The sequence below is a fragment of the Hippoglossus hippoglossus genome, chromosome 3, assembly GCF_009819705.1.
Source record: "Hippoglossus hippoglossus isolate fHipHip1 chromosome 3, fHipHip1.pri, whole genome shotgun sequence".
Classification (NCBI taxonomy): Eukaryota; Metazoa; Chordata; class Actinopteri; order Pleuronectiformes; family Pleuronectidae; genus Hippoglossus; species Hippoglossus hippoglossus.
In genome coordinates, this window is record NC_047153.1 from 11,942,500 (window position 1) to 11,967,432 (window position 24,933).

The window sequence follows — 24,933 nt, forward strand, 5'->3', positions numbered from 1 at the left end:
TCAGACCTTTACAATATGTAGATTTACAGGTAACAAGATTCTTAATCCTAACATTTAATTAGGGAGCCAAGTTGTATCCACAGTGAAGCCAACACACGGATTCAAACCTTTATCTGTTAGAAAGAGAACAAACTAATCTTAAAGTCCGGATTCATTTCATCTGACTATGCAGTGGACCTTTTAATATGCGGCCATGTTCTCCTCATAGGAAAAAAGGCTTACAATAAAACTTACATGACCCCTTTTAAAATACCATATCTTACAAACAGAAGTAAAACATTTTGAAATGTTCCTTTTTTTTAAAAAAACAATGAAACACCAGTTTTACCAGAAAAAACTGCAACCAACAATAGAAACTTGACTCAGCTACAGAGGAATGCATATGGTTTTAAAAGGCTACAGATTGTAGGTTTGCCAAACACCGAATCAGTGAGTGTGTGTGTGTGGCTAGGAGTAAACATACACACATGCGCAGATTGATTTACAGGCCCCTCATTCCCACTGAAAATTGTCTGTAGCCACAGAGTGTCGTTATTCATCAGTGTCAACAGCGTGAGCACCAGGAGTTGATTTGGGTTCAGGGACTCGGTCAGTGTGGAGTTCCTCTTTGCCAGGTGGCATTTTCATATCCACCACACCAGCACCAAGACTTCAGAATTTAGTGTGGAGACAACATCTGGCTCCACAGCTGGAGAGTCAGTCAAAAAGAGGAGTCTATCTGGGCTTGTTCATTGTGTCGATTCATCTATACACTTAGAGATTTAGAAAATGTCTCATCAGATCCTTAAAAACGTTTTCCTTTTCAAAGTTTTTTTTAAGCAATGATGCGTTTAAAAACAAACAAACCAAAAAAGGGGGAAAAGGCTAACTTTTTTTTTTTTTTATCAGTAATGGCAATGTTGTAGTTTGTAATCCAAACGGGGGCTTTTTACACACATGTGGTTTCGAGTCTTTTCACGTTGTCCCGTTCTGAGAGTCTGTGGTCGGGTTCAGTCTGGGGGCAAAAGGTCGTGAAGCCGGAACCGCTCCCGAACGTGCGGCCGCACATCCTCATCCTGACAAGTTCAGCGGGACGGAGGAACACGACAGGAGGAGAATAAAAAAACAATTAGATTAGATTTACTGAAATGGTAAAACATGAGTCTGATGTAGCTGGTGTTACAGGTCGTACATGTATAAATGAAGAGTGAGACATCTTACCATCTCAACCAACTTCTCCAGGAAGGGCACCAGCTTCAGCAGCTCATTGTCATTCTTGTCCATGAACCAGCTCTCTATGGGAATCCCATTGGACAACTGAGGACAAGGGGAAATGTCATTACCATCACATGAGAAACTAATGGGGGTTTGTTGTCTGTTAGTTAGCAGGATTACAAAACTACTGGATGGATTAGAATGAAACCTGGTGGAAGAGTGCAGGATAGGTCAGAGAAGAAATGATTACATTTTGGTGCAGATTCTAAACAGGGGGATGATCAAGGATTTTTTTTTTTTTTAAAAACTGGCTCTCTAGGGTGATTCTAGTTTTCTATTTTGACTGGCTTCAAAGTGCTTTCCCAGTGTGATTATAAAACTGAAACCAAAAATCTATAAAATAGTTTCCATCGTGATTGACTGGAAAGCCGCTTCAAAAGAAGAACACCTCCCCACTACACATTTATAAAACATAGTATTAGTTTTTAAGGAAACCAAGCTGAGGGATTGCAACATATCTAATGAGACAAGGTGTTTAAAGAGTTATCTGGTTAAGAAACTGGTGTTAAAATGAATGAGTCAGTATCTGTCTGATTCAGCTCAGTGGGCTACATCAATTAATCAATGTTTGTTTTGTGGTAATTAATCAGAAGCACATAACAGTCAGTGGAACAAGAAAAAATGTTCTTAAAACAAAACCCCCAGTGTCGTGTTTTGTCTGGGTGGTCACCTGATATGCAAAGGCTTGTGGTGAATTGTCGATGATGATGGTCTTTGACAGGTCTCTGCCTAAGATGTTGAGGTCCTTGATGTAGTTTCCCTGGACACAGACACAATGCTCGCGAAACAACCGGTGTCTACAGTTTCAGCCGGGAATGAAAGGAAAGAGGGAAGAGAAGAAGAAAAATTAATCAGGGACAAGGTCAGCGTGATCAATAATTCAGAAAAACCACAACACTGACACCTCAACAGTGACGCATACCAACGCCGCGGCTGTTTCCTGAACTCTTTGTCTTTTCATTCAGCTTTGGTGTTTGTTGTGTTTTTATAAAAAGATGAACTGAAAACACATCATACCTCACTAGCTGCTTTTTAGGATCCAAGATGTTGAGCAGTTTGTCTGCATACACCTTTTTAGAGGCTGTAAAAAGGATGATCTACAAAAGAGAGAAGAGAATAAAGGTCAATTTATCTAATCTGATTCAATTAATTTTTAATAAACAGAGGAAGCCAGGTATTTATTTACCTCGTAGATTTGAGACATGCGTTCCAGAAACTCTCTGAAGAACGGCCTCAGTCGCACATACACCTGCACATGACAACAGATGACAGGTTAGCAAAGATTTAAGATCAACGTGTGACAAGTGTAGGACATGAGAGACAAGATGAAAATTGAAGGCTATGACCTCTGCATCTTTTCAAACCAGCCTTTGTTGTAGTGTCTTTGTTTATTGGAAATACAACCTTGTCTATTTTTGGAAGCACACGTTCCTTGACATGATGCCTTTAACAATAATGACTTTAGCCCCCTCTAGTGGTATCATACTATAGGAAACATTCGTGTGAGGCAGCACTTACCTGGTAAATGACATCCTGAAAGAGAACAGGGAAGGTAAGTGCTGCGTCCTCCAGTTCGTTTAGACTGCAGTGAACCAACGTCTCATCCTGCAGAACAAAACAGAAAATAACGCATTTTAACAATGAGAATAAGAATAACAACAACGTATAAATCATTTATTTCGTAAACATTAACTGACCAGGTCTAGGACCAGCGAGAATTCAGGCGTGCTGCGCGTCTTCAGTGGTAAGGCTGGCTTACGGGTGAGCTGCTCTTCTGTCAGTGCAGGGACGTGTTTGATGAAGAAATACCTAAAACAACATCACACAATTTGAGGCAATTAAAAACCACAATATTGTAAATTAAGCAGATATTATTAATTTTATTAGCTTGGATTTCGAGTACCAAGAAATACAGATACTTCTGTTACATTTACTTGTTGTACACTGTGTACACAGTAGGGGTGTAACGATTCTGAAAATAATGATTTAATGACTTAAAATGAGTGCAGTTTTAAGTGGGGTCTAGTTATAGGACTAATCACTATATGGCACTGCAGTGAGAAACTCACGGGTCAAAGACCTCCCAGTCTTCCTCATAGGACGCCTCTGGAGGTACTGCAGTCGGAGGAGAGACCACATACGCCATTTCTGGAGTGGCGCCTGGAGCTTGGACCACAACAAGAAAAAAAACGTTAGTACAAAGAGATTGAGAAAAAGGAACAACGTAGTGAGATACACCAGAGCCTGCAGTTATAGCTTACGTCATTATTACCTCAACATGAATCAAAACTCTTAATATTTCAGAGCCACCTGGTTTGAGCTGTGGTATCTACCTGTAAGAGGTGGAAGGTCAGCATTAGCATCAAGCTCCCCCTCCCCTGCTGTGGGTAGAGCCTCTGGGATGTGGGGGGGCCGCAGAGGTGGCAGCTGTGATACACTAGAGTAGAAGTTAGTGGGGGCACACAGTTCCTGTGTGGATGTGGCCGTGCTGGTGGGCATCTCTACAGCTTGCTCTATGTCCAGCTGCTTGACGATCTCCTCGGCCTCCAGTGCCTGGTCTGGAGAGTCTGAGCCAGAAGAGGCTGAAACACAAATACGACGAGGAGACGTTTGAGCTACACAGCACGTAATAAACAGATCAGTCTAAATGTGATCAAGCAGTAAAAAACATTCTATGGCAGAATAAACATTATGGTTACAGTCTCAGCTTTACAAAATCTGGAGAACAGCATAATGGCACATTGCTTCACATTCACATAAAAAATTATTCATATTGAACTTTATTTGGTGATCAAGATAGTAAAAGACAGCTCTTAATGAGAAAGAAACATACTACTGGGGCTTTATATGTACTACAGTCTTTTAAATATGGTCTGATAAACAGGCTACCTGGGGGTTTACTTACCATTTTTAGCTGGTGAGAAGAAGTTGAAAACAGGGGAGAAGATGGTCCCAAGGAGGGTGGTTCTCTGAGGACTGGTGGGCAGCTCCACAGCCGTCGTCGTCTCCTCCAGACTGCCGTTAGGCTTCTCCTTACTCCTGTCATGATTGGTTGCCTCTGCCATGAAGAAGTGAGAGTTAACAGAGACAATTGGAAAATAAAGACAACTAATTGCCAGGTAATCCCAGAGTACTTTTTTTATTTTTGAGTGCTACTTACGCCCATTGATGGAGCCTCTCCTGCCGATAGTCCTGCGGGGGGAGTCGGTGTTCGGGGTCGTAGAGGTGATCAGGTTGTTGTCCACATCACAGTGGAGGCGTGTCTTCTTAGCTGGGCTTTCCTGCTCCACCTACGAGAAAAGAAATTACATTAAACAGTGATTAGTTGTATTTAATCAAAAAAATACATTGTGATGATTTCAAGCTGTTCCAAATAAAAACAAATGTAAGAAAAGTAGTGGTACGAGGCCTGTGTCATGATGATGATCAAATCTTTGGCTACAAAGAAGAACATGGGGATAAACAACACAGAACACAGACTGTTGCACCTTGGTACATAGTGTTATTTTTCATTAAATAAATAATCCAAAAGGGAAAAACTGTTGACTGTTGATACTATTTAGCTTTTTATGTATTTTAAAGTGGTTTTTTTTGTGTTCACATCATAGCACTACAATTCACCAGACATTACAAGCCACAACATTGATATGGTGCAGTTGGACACAGTGTGAGTTTAATACACTCATCTTGCAAGGTACGAAACACAATGAATTTTCAACACCACTGTTATCAGTCTACATGGGCCTTGAGATATCAGCGGTTAAAAAGGTAGAAGGCTGGTGAAAAAGTACAGGGTTTTTTCACTTGTAAGAGAGTTGACCAATAGAGGCAGTAACAACAACGATAGTCCTACAGGTGTTGAATAAAGACTTAATGAGGAAATGCAGGAAAACCATGAAATAACAAAATTGTGTTAAACATCAGAAATCCTCTGTCTTTCCAGAGGAAAAGCTCCTTTCAGCTGAGTTGACTTTTCCACTTGTTACTACCTCCTGTCCCTGCACACCAACTCCGTGAGCCAGAAGCTAAAATTAGACCCAAGTCCGAGTTCTCAGACAAGCTGCTGCATTCCTCCAGACATTTCTTGGGAAACATGACACTCCATGCACCAAGAAACACTGTATTTAACTCAAGAGACCTGGAGAGTGCATGCTATACCATTAGAAGAACAGTGCCAGAAAGTTTACCACTGTTAAACTAAACACTTGTACAGGAGAGGAACAAGTTCTTCAGGTACAACACTCCAGAGCCTCCAGAGGGGGCATCATACTCATTTCCGCATTGAACTTAATTAAAAAGTGAGGCCGCTTGACATGATCGTTGAGGTAGTTACCTTAACAGCATTTCCTCTGATGAACTTTTTGATGGTTGAGAACAAGCCCCGCCCTCCACTAGTAGGAGTGTCCTCTTCTACTTCTGAGTGCCTCCGCTTGGTCCTGGACAGGCGGCTCGCCACGCTGGGGTTCGGTTGCTGAGACGCCTTACGCATTCTCAGCCTCATTGTTTTAGCAGTCACATGAAAGGCTGTTTCGGAAAACCCCACATCAGGGAAGACGGCACATACAGGAAGAGAGAGAGAGAGAGAGCAAATTAACACAACTGTGCAGAGTGAAGGAAACAAATTGAAGTAAACACTCAATTGCTCAAGTGGAAAAACAGGTTGTTCGAACAATCGCGACTGTGTTAAAAATGGATAAGTCTGTGGGAGTGTATCTGTTTGTACTGGAGTAATACTGGTGAGTTTTCTGTAGACATCTGGATGCATTCAAGATCCCATTTCACTTACATCACAGCGGATCACAGCAGCCACAGCTGGCTTTACTTCCATCGGTACAATATAAAAAAAAAAGAAAAGAACACTACCTCGGACCTTACTTTACACACACATTATACAAGCACTCCTTACTACTCGCTTTGTGCATGCAAGATCAATGTTTAAGTCAAAGTACAGAAGCCAAAATAATTATAACTACTGATAAAGCTGTAAAATGTGGCTCATTTGAACCCAAAGTAATCTGTAAGAAATACACTCCTTATTCTGCAGAGTGGAGGGATTTAATTGGTCAGCATTGTCCTCAAGTAAGTACAGGGAAAACTAAAAACTATTCACAGGCAACTCAAATTGTCAGTGAAGCATGCCAGCCCCTCGCGCTTATGTAACAGCAGCTGGCTGAAAATGTGTCCGGACATATCCACAACCTGTCAGGAGCCCTACACACGCACAATAGCACCATCTGAATATATCCTGTACGTCCCATGTACTGAAAATGTCCTTCGCTACATCTGCTTTACATTTCCAGGGGGCGGATCCACGAACACACCAGAGGTGCGAGTACTGTTGCTCAATCTCAGACACACACACAAAAAAAATACAAACATGCCAAATTAATGGTAACATTAAAGAAACAGGCAGTAAAAGTGGAACAAGCCCGGAAAGTTGTGACTGAATATCAAAACTCAGCCAGAACATTTATGAGAGTAGATTTGATCATACAGCTCTTGCAATATTTAAGTTTTCAAGACCTTCTGAGATCATTCTATTTTTGAGAGATTAAAGAGGTGATAAATCCAGGCCGTAGAACAGATCCACCTGGAGATGCCGTGAGTTAGCAACTTTCTAAAGTGTTAAGATTAATAGACAAACTTTCAGTGCCTTTAAGAGAAGCAATCGCTCATGTCTGTCATCTTCAGTGCTTCAAGTTGTGAAGAACATTATAAAACAGCCAAGAAGAGGCTGATCTGTGGTAGACATTTTAACTGTTGTGGTTAGAATTGCATAACTTTATTTTTTCTTCCCTTGCAATGAGAGTAAAAACGTTAAAGTTAAAGTACTTCGAATTAGCAGTCCATAATACTTCTGCAGTTCAGTGTTGTACTAATCACAATACTACTGTACAGGCTGGAAAGTTGTGATACTTTGAGACTTATAACTAATTCTCTTCATTCTTCCCTTTGGACCATGAAATACAGGAAAATAACAGTGTTTTAATAATTCATAAGTCTGACGGTGAATGGTCAAAGTAGCAGGGATACTTTACAAACAACATATACACATTAGTAAGCTTGTGGATGTCAGAGATGCTAACGCAACTGCATGGACATTTTAAACTTTAAGTACAGTGTTGCTGAATAAAGATCCCACAGGTTACACAGAACATCTGGGTTTCACTGCTGGATCTTTATTAAAAATCTACATCAAGTGCCTGTTTGACTCAGTCACCGTTGCGATCGACCCTGGTCCGTGTTCTGCATGATAACACGGCCGCTGCCAAACATCACCCACGAACCGAGGATCGTGCTCACTGCCTGGTATGAGCGAGTGAGCGGGAAATAAGAACATGCCACAGAGACTGTATGAGGCAGCTAGCAAGACGCAGAGGAGAAACCAGCGAGGCCCTTCACACAGCGGCACGTCCGCTCCGCAACAACCACCACGATGATCGGGTTCACTTCAGACGTGGCCAACGCGTAAATCGTAATATTAGAAAGCACACGTGTAAACACAGGACATGTCTGGATCAGTTGCTCAAATCAAACCCATGATCAACGTTGCACGCAATAATCAAGGCTACCAAGCGTTGCGGCTAATCGAGCGGCTAACACGGTGATGCTAGCGCTTCCTAAATGAACTACAAGGGGTCGCGTGTAGCGAGTCGAGGGTTCAGAAAGTGAGAAAACAGTAGTTTCGCTTTCAACACCGTCCCGTTCGTCAAGTGTCACTCTGAGGCGTCGGCTTTGTTGTTAAATCGCCACAACCAGGCGCTCGGCTAGCGTTAGCATTTCGACGAGGCGAGCCCGAACATGCTAACGTGTCGCTAGCGAACCAGTGCGACATCGCGAGTTGAGGGGGGGAAATAAGATTAAAAACAATTGGTTCCGTTAAGGGACATCACTGGTGTGAAGCAGGTCACTGCCCGGTCTCATGTGTGCGTCTCTGTGAATCATGTTCAATTTCGTATTTGTGGTGTTTTGACAACAGAACTCGTCAGATGTCGTTAATCAAAACAGCTAACAGACACAGTAACGTTTTAAAATGTCACATCGGTCTGAACAGCGTTGACCTGAACCAACTAATATAAATAGGTTTGATTTCATTCAATGGTTTCAGTGTTTGAACGTGAACAACTCGGCACCAACTGGGAAGATGATAAATGGAGGGGACGGCGTTAGCTTGCTAATGTAGAGCTAGCAAACTTCAGTTAAGGAATGCCAGTTTAAACGCCGCTAGCCTCAGTGGGTAGCTACAGGAGTTAGCATGTCGTTAGCTCGCGTTAACTGTTGATTTAAGAGGGAAAATAAACAGACGCGCTTCGTCTAAGTTACAGCGTAGTGACAACGAGCAACATGAAAATAAAATTAACCGATACATCGTGTCGACCAGTAATTAGCCAGGCTCCGGGGGTAGGCCGTGTTTTAGCGGTGCGAACTTAGCTTAGCACGGCTAACTTAGCGTGAACCCAACCTAGCCTCCTGGTAAAACAGCTTCGGGCTAACAGATGTGCACAAGCGAGAGGAGGAAAATATTTATCCTGTCGTTAGCCAACATTACATAAACCGCAAGCCGAGGGAGACCAATGCACGACCAAGGTTAACGTGCGCGACTTACTTTACGGTGCTCCGCGGTGTCCGGGGGTAGCGACTCAGCGCCGATCGACCATCACAACTGCGGCTGTGGTTGTTTTCGTGATCCGATCCGACTTTTTCGGTGTATCTGCTCAAGGGCCGTCTCCGAAATGACACACCGTTGTGTTACCAGGCGCCATTTCCCGCCTCTGCTCCGTCTCTCAGAGGCAGATACCCGTATGGGACACAGACACACCCCCTTACCTCTCAAAAACACCAGTCTGCATCGAGAGGACGAGCGCTCGTCTTTTCTTCTCCCGGGGCTGATTGATCCGTGTGCTGCTTCTTTTGTAAACAAACAGTGCATGACCTCTTCTTCAACGAGATAACAATCGATCGGGCATTTATAAGATCTGAGCTGCTAATACTCAACAGATTCCTCATTCTTACAGAGAATGAACGAAACAGGATGTTACAGAAAGAAACTAAAGGCATTCAGGAGCTGGACACCTATGAAAGTCTTTGTCCTTAGAAAGCAGCTGAGTTTTCTTATTGTTGAAAAACTATCACCAGAATAAACCTGTGTTACCTGTCGTTTTCCACATCTACAATAACTCTAAAGCATGATCACAAGTGACAAATGACATGAAGCATCACCTTTAATAAAATTAAATTACATTCAATCTGCCTTTCCACGAGAAATCTATGTACCTGGCTGCACAAACAGAACCGATTTCATGTTGACGGATTTCTCTAAGGACGAGGACATCTCCTCAGTACAAATGGTAACAGCTCAACTACATTATGTACAAGAGACTTCATTAATGGAAGCATGTGTACAGTAAGTCAGTTCCATGTGTGCTCAGATCATCTTTGCACACGGCGGAGGATACTAACAATTGCTCTAAGTATTGCTTATGCATCAGTATTTTGCTTAATTTGATTAATAAAAGGTTTTGACTGCATGCGATGGTATCATTAAGAAAACAAAACAATGAGGAGCACTTTGGAGTGTCTGTCACAAAGAAAAGAAACTGATTTAATAGGCCATAAGAAGAGTCCTTGGCATTTGTAGAGTATTCCCATTCCTGAAAAAAAAAAAAAAAAAAAAAAGTCTTCACTGTAAAAGTCCCAAAGTTATGTTGAAAAGGCAGAATGCCAAGTTAGTCTCTTTGATAAACATCTCAGGTGAAGAGTTTGTTTCTATGACGTTAGAGCGACCTGTAAAGAAAAGTAGCAAAAACAAAAACACAGTTCGACCTCGAAGTTCAGATGTGAGTCAACAGGCCTCATTCAGACAAATCAGTCACGATCTGAGGCCGATATCAAGTAACAAACCTCAACAGTCAATGTACAGCATCTCATCTCTACTGTCGTAGAACCACTGGGAAATCAAGAGCAGCTCAGGACAATGCCATGTTTTTCTTCTTCTTCATATCATGTTAAGTTATTCAGAATTAATTCATTAGTTGTAATGTCTGATCAGCGCATGACATTGAGGATGCACCTTATAAATTCTTTAAACATATTGATGTTCAAACTATCTTGTTGAGAGAGACCTTGGTTGTAGAGGCAGGTCTGAATATGTTTAATGAGTTACAGCTGTATGAGTTCCCATTCAAAGAATGTCAATAGCTTGATGTCTTTTTCCATAATCCACAGCCCGATCTCCCTGCATGTCACGATCATCATCATCTGGAAAAAAGGAAAAAGAAATAATATTAGAGGTAAATTCATAGAAACATTTACACTAAATGAAGTGTTGTAATCATACACCATCATCGCATAATAAAACAAATTATTGTACACGAATCATTAACTACAGTATGTCCTCTGCATCAGTCCAATCACATTAATAGCTGTACATTCAGAAATGGAATAGTATTAGATACATGTTTTTCCATTGTGTTGAATATACTGGTGCACATCTGGACTCCAGCTGAAGTGCTGATTTTCAGCTTTACATCCATCTAGTCTTTTGTAAATAAACCTGCTGATTCAGCCACAATGTATTTATCTAGAAGAATCTATAGAAAATACATATAGTCGTGGGAGGAAACATTTCCTACATATATCTTGAATATTATTTGTTTCCTTGTAGGTGGAACACAAACTGAACAGTTAAACATAAAATAAAAATGACAAATCATAGCCAATCACCAGGCAGAAATGACAAATTGTTTTTTAAAAGATGAATGAAAACAAAGATAGTAGTACTGTCACACTCTAATCAAATATTAAAATTCTAATCCAAAAAGGTTATCAGGAATTCATGGGAAACAATCACAACAGAGAAAAAAATACATGGGCATGCATTTCAATATTTCAAGGAGAACATAGACACATTCACGAACACAGCGAGCTATATTTATCTACTGGTCTAGATGTGGGTCAGATGTTTGGTGGGCACAGACAGGTGGTACAGCTAAAAAGAAGCACAGGCAGGAGAGAAAATACGAAATGGCAGAAATATTCTCACAGAACCGTAAGTTCCTGGGTCAGTTTTTCCCTAAACGGAACAACTGGGATTGTTATTGTGTCTATACAATGTGAAATTACTAACAATTCAGTTAGTCATCCCGAACTGCATAAATAGCAGCTCTGTTTTGACCCTGAAGGAGTTTGTCATAATTCTTGCATATCTATAGTTTATGATGGAATTCAAGGACCAAACTCAGGGTACTGTGAGCTACTCTAACTGTCAGGACAGATGCAGGGGGGGCAGCAGCAGGACAGGGGTGGAGGGAAGGAGCAAGGGCGGAATGGAGGATACACATCTGAACAGGCAGTCCAGTCCCCCAGCCTGGCTCACCTTGAACGTCTTCCTCCCCACCATCACCATCCTCTTCCTCATTGTAGGCCAGCTCGGCCTGCTTGTCGGCCTCATACTCACCCACGTTCCCATCATCCCCATTGTAGTCCGCCAGCTTAGAGCCGTGTTGCGGATCTACTGGGGACTCGTTCTCATCAAAGAACCGGCCTGCAGGAGGCAGAGAAGGGCCTCATCAGGAAGGGAGGGAAAGCGGAGGCAGTTGAAGGGAGACAGGGAGGAATGGGTGAAATACTGCATAGTAAATGCATGAAGGAATAAGTGATTGTCTGTAGAATGTGATAAAAGATAAGGAAGGGGAGGTGAATGGCTACAGAGATATAAAAAAGACGATGAGTCTTTCAGAAAAGAAAAGGAAAGTCAATCATGGATTGAGTGGAAACAACAGGGGTTCCCTAGCAGCACTAATCTAATTATTGGTTTAATCATCTCTACAATCCAATCATCAATCAATCAAATTCAATGCTGCTGAATTAATCCTATTATATGTTGACTTTTTGTTGCTACTGTGAGGAGTGTTGATCCCAATCATTACAAACAACTCAACTGAAGCAACTTCCATTACAGAGGCCTGTTTGTGGTTATTTTGAGTTTAACATGCTATTTAATAAGCTATAAAAACAATAGTTTGTACGTGTTAAAGTATAAAACTAAATAAATAATACAGTATACGTCATAAATCTATATTATATTCCCACTCCCCACTTATAAATCTCTCATGTAAATTGATGGGACACCAAAAAGTCAAATTAATCTTTCTCAAAGATGTTTTATGTCATTTTAGGTAGATCTTATCACACCGGTGTTTCATGTTTCTGAGAAGTTTGGATTTAATTAGTTATTTGATGATATATAAACGGGGTGAGATGTCGTGATTGAACGCTGAGACACTCATGATTGGTTTAGCGCTCGGATCAATGCGAACGCAATACCTCAACTGCCACTGCGGAGAATCTAGAGATGCATCATCCATCTTTACAAACAGTCTGTGGTCTTAACTGATGTTATGTTTTTGTTTTTAATGTTTCGCTTGGACATCAGGAAGAGTAGTTGATCCTCGGCAACAGCTGATGGGAATCTAATAAAATCATAGGCTTTTGTTGCCGTGCAGATTTGAGATGTCCCTTCTGATCGCGACAGCACTGGGTGGGACTAGAGATGCACTGAGCCGGGCAGCATCTTAACGCGGCTCGTGTTTACTAAGTACCAGACACTGCCAGAAATGAGACATCTGGTGGGTATTAATTTACCATAATGGGATGCAAGGATAAAGTGATCAGATGTAGAAGATTGGTGGGAAAAAAAAAAACGAGTATGCGGTGAGTTTTTTTTAACAACAGAGCTGCAGAGGGTGAGATGGACGTGTGAGGGAGATGAAAGAACCGAACATTTGAAAACAGGGAGAATAAAAAAAGCAGCAGAGCAAAGCAGAAGCCAGGCAGCAGGAAAGGATCATCTGGGAGCCAGCTGTGTGTCATTTGTCTCGCCTCCTCTGCAACTGAGCCCTCTCTCTCTACACCTTGACAGTGTTCCATATTCAAGACGAGACTTACATTCAAACAGACGCTCAGATATAGAAATTCTAACCCTGAACATGTCTTTTGTAGAAGTAAGTGTGTAACCGGTTAGCAATGGGCACACAGATTCACACAGATAGCACAACACCATAATTGTGTTTTACTCTCTGAGTTGACACACATTAGAGAGAGCTGGGAGGCAGCACAAAGGCAGAGCGAACAAAAACAGCCTTGATTTTACCAATTCTTTTTACGCATAGTTATTCCCCCCCCCCAACACTTCTACAATAATCACCAGTCGATGAGTTAATAAAATATTTACCCCTCCATCTACCACATCTCAAGTCAGTAACTTTATTCTGTGGAGGAACACTCACTTTGACGGTGATGTACTGGCTCTGCTGCGACTTGGTCTTTTGGGTGGTGAGGCTGGATGTGCTTGGGCACCTGGGCAGGGTTGGGGGGCAGAGCAAGACCCCTCAAGTGTTCGCTGTCACCCTTGACCTTATCTGGAGCTGAAAGGAAGACAAACTTAGGCGGTGCTCTATGTAGAAATCTACTGAGCTACAACATGACAACAACGATCAAGGAAAATGAATGCCTTTTAAATATTCCTGATTATTATCAATGAAGCATAGTGTAGTAAAAACAGTGTATTTGTTTTCTTAAATGTAGCACCAGAAGATGTTGTACATGAAAACATTTTGAAAATAATAGTTTGCTGTGAGAGAAACATAATTGAATTAAGTAAAACTGTATTTCCGTGAAGCCTGGGAGTGATTACAATTAATATGAATCATATGGTCGTGGTGCCTGCTGTACCTCGGAGTTGTCTTTGCTCTTCTCCCAGCTCGTCTGCCTTGATACCTGCCTTGTTGTCCTCTTCAAACACTATTGGTTTGTCCGCCTGTTTCATAATGTTTGGAGGTGCAACCCCTACAGCTTGGACCTCCACCCTGTCCTGCTGCAGCCTGGGCTGGTCCAGAGACAGACCCTGGACTCCAGGCCCGTCAGCTGCCCCAACGCCAGGTCCGGCCCCGGCGCCCACAACCACATCAGGGGCCTCGTCGTGCTTCTTAGTGATGGCTGGTTTCTTCAAGGCTGAATATAAAATGAGTGGTAAAGTGAGGAATTGAAGTCCACTTTTGACTGCTTTGTGTTTTAGTTGCAGCAGTAATAGAAATATTTAGGCAGTTTTTGAGCTATGACACCACAGAACAGCTTTTTTACCGGCTAAGTAATGTTTTGGTTTTGTCTGTCTTATAGCATGATTACACAAAAACTTCATAGATTACCACAAAACTGTATGAAGAAGATGGAGGAATCCGTACAATTTTGGTGCATTTTTTCCCCCACTGCATTTAACATAGTGAGATGGAGTTTTTTTCCCCTTCTAGTTTTCTTAAACATTGTCAAGTACAGTGACATACATAAAGGACCCTGACATTTGTCAACCTAAAAAGTGCTGTTGTAACTTTAGGTCCACTGCTTACCAAACTGCACATCATCGATTTTTCCCACCTCACTGTCTTCAATACCAGGCATGCCAGCATCACTGCCAGGCTTCCCCATCTCTTCTGTAACAGAGGAGAGGGAACGTGACTTAGGTAAAGGACAGTTTGATGAGTTTCTAGTTACAGAGTCATAGAAACAGTAACATACACACAAACTAACAGAGGGTATATGAGCATTTAGTGCATGTTTATTTTTCCACTAGCAATCAAATACTGAATTTACCATGTAAGCACAAAGCAACAGATAGAAACATCATGAGCGGTAAAGCCTTACTTGACTCATCACATCCACTGTACCTTTTAAATCATTACTGTCATGCCGGTTAGTGGCCACAGTATGGCGCTCTCCAACCATCTCAACGCCAGGTGCTCCATCTGCATGTCTCCCTGCCACTACACCCTTTTGGCTGATAATCACACTCTGAAGAAATGTCAAAAGAAATTAAAAAAAAAATGGAGAGAAGAATTAATAGAATTAATAAAGTGTAGCTGCTACTGTCACTACGTATGTTAAATAAAATCTAAAAGTAATGAATAAATGCTGCATCAATTAGGGCTGCACGATGACGATATGATTTGCGATAAATAAACATAAACAGTCCCTGGCTACTGACCCAGAGACCATGGACAGCTCCACAGCCAGGAGGAGGCGCACAGCCCGGCCACAGCGCCACCAAGCCTGGGGCAGAGACCAGGGAGCGATGCACAGCTCCACTAAGTCCACTTACAGTGTTAATGTGGGTCTTTTAATACACGTTTGGTCCTTGAAAAGTAATTTTTTCACAGTTTTAACGGCTCTGTCAGTAATTTACATCCTCTGGTGTCTCTGTCAATCGCGCTGCCTCAAACCAAACGGAGCGCGCCGCCATCTCCTCCAGTTTGACACGCGTCAGATCACATTGTTTGTGTGTGTGTGAGTGCGTGTGTGTGGGGGAGAGAGAGTCTTATGAATGCACGCGCTGCTCTGAAGAAAGATTTAACTCATTAATGAAAGTATTGATCATTATGTGATGATCAGTGTAGATATTGTGGCGACAGACAAATCAAGAGAGTGAGAGCGAGAGAGAGAGACACAAACACAGCAGCGGAGTCTGTGTGCGTCTGGGCGCTGTTATTTTTCCCTCAAGTTCTTGTTTCATAAATAAGCGACAATTCTTTTATAAAAATCAATCGCTCAGTGATGAATTTAACTCGTGAAAAAAGTGATCACTAGAAGTTTCCACAGTGGAGTTTAGTTGGAGGAGGTAGAGCAAGATTTGACGGAGCTGCTCTTTCAAATTCTCTGTTTTCTCTCTATTCCGTTGTATTCCGATATATTGTGCAGCCCTAGCATAGATGCATTTGCACTTAAGGACATGGGGGGCTCCTCAGGCTCAACCCTTCACTATTAACTTAAAAGTGTTTGTCAAGATTTCATCAGCACTCACCTGTCTTAGCTTTGAGGTTTCTTGCTCCAGAGTCTTCTTGGATTCTTCATACTCGTTTTTTAGTTGTGCAATCTGACGTCCACACTGTAAACTAGTTAACACATATTTCTCATCAGTTCCACTCAGGTTATCTGGGATTTATTTTACACCAAACTGAGATTTTTGTCACCTTATTGAAATATCAATGAGACTAAATCAGAAAATAGAAACCTGGAACAAAATGAGCAATCACCCATCATCTCTCGATTAAAGTGAATATTTAACAGAAAATTCACTAATTGTCATAATAATGTTTAACTTAAGAAGCAAACGTGACTGAGACCCTGTGTCACACTTCCTGTCGGTGTTGCCATTACACCGACAGGAAGTTGTAAAGCTTAACATACCTCTCGTACTCCAGTTTTCTTTCCAACGTGGTGCTGTTTTTCTTCACTTCTCTCAGCTGGTCCTCCTGTTTTATGAACTCCTGCTTCAGCTCCTTTAGCTGCTCTGTTCACCGCAACACAAACAGATACACACAATAGTTTGGAGAGGTTTAGTTCACATCTGATTAATGCATTACAAATTTCAATAGACGCATTGAAAGTTTTTACAAGAGGGTCTGAGAGTGCCCTCTGCTGGTCAGACAAGGCTGAAGTCCTCCTACCTTCGAGCCTCTGGATTTCTGTAATTTGGGATGTGACTTCACTCTGCAGTTTCATCTGAAGAGAGGAAAACAAAGGCTCAGCAATTAGGAGGGACCGCTGCAGGAATTCTGACTCTTCTACTACAAGCAGTCGAAGAGATGCACAACAGGTTCTCTCAACAGTGAACAATGTCAGGCGGAGCAGGTTTGCCTTGTTTTCGAAAGCTGCACAAACACAGAATACACGGGGACCTTTTACTGAGTTACTGTGAAAAAGAAACACAGCGACAGGATTCATGTAGCTGGTTGAAAAATAAAGTATCTCACTTAATTTAACTGAGCAAATGCCTTTAACATTCAAAAAATATAATCAATCAATCAAATTTTATTTGTATAGCCCATATTCACAAATCACAATTTGTCTCATAGGGCTTTAACATGGTGTGACATCCTCTGCCCTTAACCCTCAACAAGAGTAAGGAAAAACTACTTAAAAACCCTTTTAACAGGGAAAAAAGAACGTAGAAACCTCAGAGAGAGCCACATGTGAGGGATCCCTCTCCCAGGACGGACAGAAGTGCAATGGATGTCAAGTGTAAAGGAGAACATCAAGATAAAGGTTTTAGCAGCATTGATTAGGGTAAACATTTTGAAGTATAACTGAAGGTCAGTGAATTGGTGGATTAATGTCATTAATGGTCAAGTGTCTGAGGAGAAATACTATGTATCGAGCAGTCCTGCTGCAATCATAGTCCATGGTCAGCAGCCAGCAAGATCATGATCCACCATCAAGATCGGATGCCACTATAGTCCACAGTTATTGTCCACTGCCACCATTAGGATCCATCATCAGTTGCCACCTCGGTCGTGGTCCACTACCAGTATCTGATGCCAACACGATAAAGGATCTGCCTTTGTTATCACGATCAGTATAGACTTTGATAATTACTTTACAGGTGGTAAAGTTATTATTATTATTATAAAGTAATTATATATTTTTTCTTAACTTAAACTCAGTGACCAGGAAAACAACCCCATAGTGCAGTTCATTAAAATAGCTCTGTAATGAACAGCGATAATGTGAAACTTTACACACTAACCTGGATCCCAATCTTATGCTCACTGTGATGTTACGGACATTCTCGGCTGCTCTGTATTTTGTGTTTCAATTACACTCTAAGTTGTGTTTCCAAGGGAAGGAGGAAAACTTTTAGGTGTTTTATAGGGTTTCAAAGACTCCCTATATGTTACAAATGTAGCTCTTTAAGTTGTTCAAAAAAGCAGTGAGGACAGAGTGGACAGGAAGTAAAGCATTTGCAACAGCTTCTTTTTTAGATCTGTAAACTAATGGAGGATTACATAATTTAATCAGTGAAGCACTAAGGTCAAACTTCCAAATTTGCAGTTTTTGATATATTCAGGTGAGACACACAAAATCTCTCGCTCCTTCCAGATTCCCAGCAGCTCGTGTCAAAATGTATTTATTACTTTGGTTTCTTCAGATCTTATATAAGTTCTGGGAAGAGGCGACGTCCCAGGTTAATTGTTCTGTGAACTCACCCTACAGGTTAATCAAGTACAAGGTGTTGAAGACTGCATTACTCAAATACAAGTGAACAACATTTTACCATCAGTGTCTCCTGAATGTGACAAGTGTTGCTCTTAGCATCACGAGCACATCTTCCCTGGGTCTACCCTACAATATAACTTGTTTGTTTGTTTGTTTGTTTCAACACTGTGTTGAGTCATTTTAAAAAGCATTATTTGAAGAAGTATTAGCACCGTTGGAAAAAAAAACAAGCTTCATGCCGACAAGTGGTCAAACAAACCTGGTTAAACAGAAACCGCCCTGCACAAAGAAAAGCAGACACGGATGCAGTGAAGCAGCGCTGATGTTACTCGTCAACGTCATACCAGGCGTTCTTACAGGGCCATCGGAAAGAAAATCCAAGAGTGGGAACAGAAATGAGAAGACATTTGTCCAACAACTGTACGTCTTAGTGCAGATAAACAGATACAACAGGAGCAGAGCAAATATGCACATGATCAGAGACTATTTGAGAGGGACAACCAGGTTTTGAGAAAAAAAAAATGTAAGGCCATGCTCTTGAATAAAGACAGGACAGAAAATCTATACTTTTTTCAAAATCCTTTTCCAGAGACATTCAGCCAGACCAGGGATTGGTCATCTTTGGATGTCCTGCAGAGACCTTTGAGCTGCTGTAGATGCAGACATGCACTTTGTTATGGTAATAACTTCTTCTCCTGACTTGGAATTTACTGCTCCACCAGCTATGTGCATTGGCTCTGGAGATTTTGTCTAGTATACATATAGAAAAACGTTACTGAGTCATATCACTCCGCATCCATCAGGACTCTGACCTGTGTGGCTACATGAATGGGTGCGGTGCATAACTCCATTCATCTATTCATGTTGCCGTACCTTGCTCCCAACATCTTAATATCTTGACTTATGAGAGACCTTATCTGTTATTTTGTCTGGCAGTATGTTGTGTCAATATATTTTGTGATTGTAAAAAATGAAAACTGTAAATAAAGTATTCAAAAAGACTGTAAAACATGAACAGGTGATTAATGGCTTTCCCTGAGAGCCTGCTGAAAAGACTGTTTGCACACTGTATGAAGATCTATAAGCTTCTAGGATTCATTCTAGCACCTAATGGCTACAAGAGCACATATACTGTACTGTGTGGAAGCCATTTAAAACTCCACTGCCACGGTTTTCTCTGCATTGCAGGCCTCTCACTGTCTGTAGCATGCCTCTGTGTTCAAACAGGGTTGGGCTGTTGACAAAAGAAAGGAGTGGAACAACGGCTATGCAACGCGTATTATCTCTATCTTAATTACAGATATGAGAACCCGGATACTAGAGTTACTACCAAGACACAAAAGGAGCTCACAGTCATCGTATGTAAACACGTCACCATCTATATTCTGCTCAAAAAGAGAATCTCTAAGTTTTTATCGCTTCAAGAAAGAAAATATATATCTGCCATGAGGGATTTAAGTGTCGAAACTTAATAAAAACGTAAAAGAAAAACACCAATTGGTCTGTAATATATGTCAGTTTGTTAAAGTTTAGAAATTACTGACATTAGAGACAGCTAAACAGTTTATTTTCTTGTCTCATAAAGGCTGAACATCCATAAAAAAAAAGTAAGTTGTTCACTGAGTAACGACAGTGACTTCAGGAAGCTGAGAGGACATTTGAAAATAATGGTTGAGCAGAATCAAGACTCTCTTCCAACCTGAGGTCACTGCAGATCATCTTGTAAATATACTGTGCTGTCATCTCTGTGGACCTCTCCAAGTAATTTTACACAGGTGATTATTACCTATATTATGTATATTTACTTTTTTATTATAGACAAATGATAGAACTTTGGTTTGTTGTTCAAGTGCATGTGCCTGGTTTCTGATTTACGTGTCTGACAGCAATTTATATTTATTGTATTATTTCATCTTTAACTAACTGCTTTGAACATTTGTACACTGATGACCTGCAACAGTCATTTCTGCAAACTGTACTGAACCATCTTAAACTGGATAAGAATGCACATGCATCATAGTTATGGTATTTAGAGGAGGTATTGGTTGCAAAAACTTCAATTTTTCCTCTGTAAAATGATCCATTGTTGAGTGTTACTAGAATAAAAATACACTGATATTTGGAAAGCAATAAACTCCCATTCAAATATCATTTCAATGATCTCATCAGGACTTTTGGACAAAGCCTTTCCTAAAAACTCTAAAGGGGTTGTTTTTCCTAATCTTATGTAGAAAAAGGGTAATGTGATTTATAGGCAAGACTCTGCTTCCACTCTAATATCCTTGGATGCTGTTTATCACTCAGCCCTCCGGGTTTATCACTGGACATGCTTCTAGGACCCATCATTACATCCTGCATGGAGAAGTTTGTGGTTTTCTCTATCTGATAGACGTGATGGGCATTTGTATTTGTTTATCTACAAGGCTCCTATTAGGAAGCTGCCATTTTATATTACTTCTATGTTTGACTTGTGCTCTGGATCATATCAAACTCAGTCTCATGACTGGCTTACTCTAGAAGTCGTACACGTCTGCACTGACATGGGCAGATCAGCTTTTACTTTCTGAGCTCTGACCACCGTGAACTCTTTACAAAGCACCAGAAAGATCTATTCAACTTACAATCCATGACCACAAACCATCCAGCTTCTGTTTCTACCTGGTTTAACTGGTTTATCCTTTGTGAATATTTCTCATATCTTCATTAACTGTATCTATATATAGTTGTTTTATAATCTGTGTGCTTTTTTGTGATTTTACTGTTGCTCAACATCATTGCAAATGAAGACCAGCCCTCAATGACTTCATGAGTTTAGGCAATAAACTGCTTTTTTAGTGTTCAACTACATTTGCCAATTCATGATCTAACCTTCTCTCACAGAGAAGCTGCTTGTGATTGTGCACAGAGGCATAACGTTATCCTCTCTGACTAGTTAAAGGGATATATGTCGCGACTCCTGGGACGCCATGTGGACACTGGAGACCAGCAGTGGTTTGTCCATGATGCTAAACGGAGCATGGGACAAAGATAAACAAATGTGGGCCTGTCCAAGAGAAATAAGAAAAGTCAGACTGGATGCAAATGAGATGAAAACGACCCCCTCATGTGTTGTATTAACGTCTGCCAGGGCAGCTGGGCACACACCAGTCAATGCTCATAGGGTGCTGGGACACAAAAGACAGTGAATTGCTGGCTGGGGCCACCGTGCAGGACAAAAGATGGGAACAGCCTTGTGGGGCATACAGAGGAGCAATACACAAAGTCTGTGAAATGTGTAAAAATGTGCTGAAGAAAAGAATCAGTATTAATTCAATGTTGCTTTTCCTAGCAAATGCAATCATATCTTTAATTGACTATATAAAGTGTCAGAAGGCAGATTGGAGGAATGTAGAGAACTGTGGATTTTATACAGCATAAGAATAAAACAGTTCTGTGTGGAATAACCAGGCAGCCTCATCTCCTAATTTAGGCAAGCATGTCAAATCTATGTCTTTTGAACTTAAAGACACAAGTGGTTAAGATGTGAAGGTACAGTGAAACACCATGACCATTCCATTTTCTCCAAAAACCCAAAGTTATATTGAAACACTTGTGAGATATTTGAGCTATGACTCTGTATAAAAACCCTACGTTAGTGGAACAGACCTCAGATGAAAGTGGTGGAGAGGTGGATAATACTGTGCAGATGAATGAGTTTCCGACTGAGTCTTGAGCTGCATTTATCTTCTGCCACTAGGTACCACACACTATTCGATACGGACCATTGTCCTCTTTATAAGAACGATCATTTTCCTGGTTTTAAACAGATGAATGAGCTAAAAGCCTCAATCCATCATGAGTTACCTCAGTTTTTTATCCCTGTGACACAGAATATGGAGATAACAGCAATATAATACAGATATGAGAATGAGGAAACATAACTTGCTATTGTGACATTGTCTTTTCCTACCTGCATGAAAGCTATGTAATAAGGGATCATGCTTTGCCATTGGATCCCTGTACTATTTGCCCTCCACACCTAATTTAAATACTGATTCAACTTTAACGTGCGTACTACTAAGTAACTATTTACAAAGTTTATGAATTTACTGATATTTGTAGCAGCATTTTAAGCACAAATATATCTGATGTGGATCAATAGACGTGATGTGGATTTGGATATGCAGCAGAAAAGAGATGATGGATGAATCAATTTAGAAATGATTTATTTAAGTTTAACATGTGAATTGTACTATGGGCAGAGGTCTGGAACTATTGTACTTGAGATGTTCGGCCAGTTTGGTTAAAATCAAATTCATCTTATAATTTTTTTTAAAGGAAAATGAAATTGGTGATTTTACCCATTTTAACCAACAACAATCAACCCACAATATGAAGTAGGGCTGGATGATATGGCCAAAAATCACATCATGATTAAAGAGTTTGTGTCAGTCCATATTGATGATTCTCACAATAAATATCTATCGCTATAAACATGTTAGACTGATTTTTGCTCCTGAGAGAATGTTGTGGTTTCAAACTCTTCTTTATGAGCAGAGAATGACCAACAGCCAAACCTTGCATAAGTCAGAGGTAGATCAGTTATGAAATATACCACCTGACTATGTTTGAACAATGTGTAAGTATGATATTGACTGAACCTTTGGTATGTTGCTATTAATTAAAAAGTATAATGTTACTGTTAAGAAGTATTAATATAGTTTCATTGCCCAGCTCTACATTGATTCAAATATGAAAGACACTTAGTTAGTGTCACCTATTTTATGTTTTATTCTTGCACTGTTTTCACCCTTACATTTGCTGCACCATAATTTTACAGGCTGTTAGTCACAACTTTGTACAGCTTCAGTTATTTATCTTTTAATCTGTATGTATATTTGGCTTCAATAGTCACTACTCCACTGTGTCTTTAAATCCCCTTATACTTATTTGTATTGTCAATATCTCCATTAGCACATGCTTCTTTACAGTGACAGCTTTCTAGTAGTTCTGGTGTCTGGACTGTCATCTCGCTGTGGTGAACTTATTCTTGACCTTTTATTGTTCTCATGCTCTTGTGTTTGACTGTTTTGTGTGATAAATGTCCCTCGGGATCAATAAAGTATCTATCGATCCATCAAACTTTGTCTGTGGAAGTCTGTGGAAACTTCCCTCCCAAGCTTGTATCGTCGGGTTAAACTCTCAACATTTCTCCAACATGTCAGACATTAGAAACTCCGCTCCACCACACCCAGGCTGATCCGTACCTTCTCATCCCCGCACCTCTTGATGAGCGCCTCCCGGGCCTGCAGCTTGCCCTCCAGGACGCTGTAGTCTCCATCCTTCTGGTCGATCTGCTTCCTGTGCGTCTCCACCTGCACCATCAGCTCCGTGTTGCGCTTCTCCAGCCGACTCCGCGCCGCGTCCGTGCGCTTCACCTGCGTCTGCACCTCGGCCAGCTCGTCCAGCAGACGGCCGTGCTTGCTGGACACCGTCCAGTAGTTGAACGACAGCACGCCGATGATCACCATGAGGAAGATGAGGATGAAGGACGGGAGGCGGCCTCCCCGTCGGTTTGCGCCAAACCCAACCATCCCCACTGAAAATACCCTGTAACGTAACTCTGTGTCGTTGCCGCAGCCTCCGGAGCCCAGTGCGCGCGCTACTCTCCCGGTGTCAAGCACATCCGTCTACGTGACATGCCGAGTGTATCTGCGGCGAAATACAAACACTACACCCAGACAGGCATGAAGCTGGAAGACATGTCCACCGAGCCGCACTCTCCTCCCTCCTTCCGCACACTGGGCATGTTCCGCCGCTCCGTCCTGTGTCAGCGGGTGAAAAACGCCCGCGGGGACGTGGCCTAGCTCAGCTGGCAACGTTACACACGGCAGAAGAGACGTGGACAGCGACGCGGCTCCGTGGCACCGAGCGAGCGCGCACACACGCACACACACACACCACACAGCTAGCTGGGCGACGTTAGCATCCAGCTAACGCTCTTCTCCGTGTGTCTCCCTGCAGGGTTATATTAACACGTGTGGCTCCGTTACACACGAACCACCCCGCTGCTGGTTCTGGTGTCAGACCTGCTGTTGGTGTTAGCTACCAACATGTCCGGCTAACCAGCAGCTAGCTAGCAACGGTGGATGCAACAACACAACCAGCCTCAGCCCCACGACAACACGTAGCGTCTCTTCCTGTGTGTGACGGAAACACTCGCTGCTGCGCAATGAACCAAATCCTTCAAATCACCGGGCAGCGGATTTTAAATCATGATCTCCACGAGCCGCTGAAACACCAGGCGTGATTTCTGCGCTGTGTGAAACTATAACTGCAGCCACTGTCTGCCACTTCCGCCATGGAGGCGAACCTACATTTCAAAATAAAAAAAAGTATAAAAACGCGTGTTTAGCAGCAAAGAGAAAGTGTGTTCTTGGCTTCTTGTGTCTGACTTTGTTAGACACGTGTAGGCTCAAAGTCTACACTTATTTGTAAAGTGATTTAAAACCGGCGGCATCGTGGTGAGAGCGAAAAATCCGTATGGAAACGTAGTATTAATAAAGCCAACTGAAGAAAAACAAATACCGGAAGTATTGTATTGGCTGGAAGAAGTAGCTTTACAGTCATAGTGAAATGAGGATCTAGATTTTA

General features: G+C 41.5%; 2 protein-coding genes across 4 annotated transcripts; both read right to left on the reverse strand.

The window, feature by feature from the left end:
- Positions 1 to 293: 293 nt before the first annotated feature.
- Positions 294 to 9,139, reverse strand: ctdspl2b (CTD (carboxy-terminal domain, RNA polymerase II, polypeptide A) small phosphatase like 2b). The gene is made up of 13 exons (XM_034574278.1): positions 8,861 to 9,139; positions 5,588 to 5,778; positions 4,415 to 4,544; positions 4,160 to 4,312; positions 3,588 to 3,836; positions 3,324 to 3,420; positions 2,952 to 3,063; positions 2,773 to 2,859; positions 2,441 to 2,503; positions 2,272 to 2,351; positions 1,925 to 2,051; positions 1,201 to 1,296; positions 294 to 1,055 (listed from the first exon to the last, which is right to left on the reverse strand). Exons 2-13 carry the CDS (start codon positions 5,753 to 5,755, stop codon positions 990 to 992), a joined length of 1,428 nt encoding a protein of 475 aa, XP_034430169.1. The 5' UTR covers positions 5,756 to 5,778; positions 8,861 to 9,139; the 3' UTR covers positions 294 to 989.
- A 319-nt stretch (positions 9,140 to 9,458) lies between these two features.
- On the reverse strand, positions 9,459 to 24,638 carry golm2 (golgi membrane protein 2). 3 transcript variants are annotated; one of them, XM_034574256.1, is made up of 10 exons: positions 23,547 to 24,638; positions 16,752 to 16,806; positions 16,501 to 16,594; positions 16,106 to 16,196; positions 14,976 to 15,099; positions 14,658 to 14,741; positions 13,987 to 14,265; positions 13,542 to 13,679; positions 11,630 to 11,797; positions 9,459 to 10,512 (listed from the first exon to the last, which is right to left on the reverse strand). In XM_034574256.1, the coding sequence occupies exons 1-10, from the start codon at positions 23,871 to 23,873 to the stop codon at positions 10,436 to 10,438; spliced, it is 1,437 nt and encodes a 478-aa protein (XP_034430147.1). In that variant the 5' UTR covers positions 23,874 to 24,638; the 3' UTR covers positions 9,459 to 10,435. The 3 variants fall into 3 exon arrangements, with proteins under 3 accessions (XP_034430147.1, XP_034430140.1, XP_034430156.1); XM_034574249.1 differs by having other exon boundaries at positions 16,492 to 16,594; positions 23,547 to 24,637; XM_034574265.1 differs by lacking the exon at positions 11,630 to 11,797 and having other exon boundaries at positions 16,492 to 16,594; positions 23,547 to 24,637.
- Positions 24,639 to 24,933: the final 295 nt, after the last annotated feature.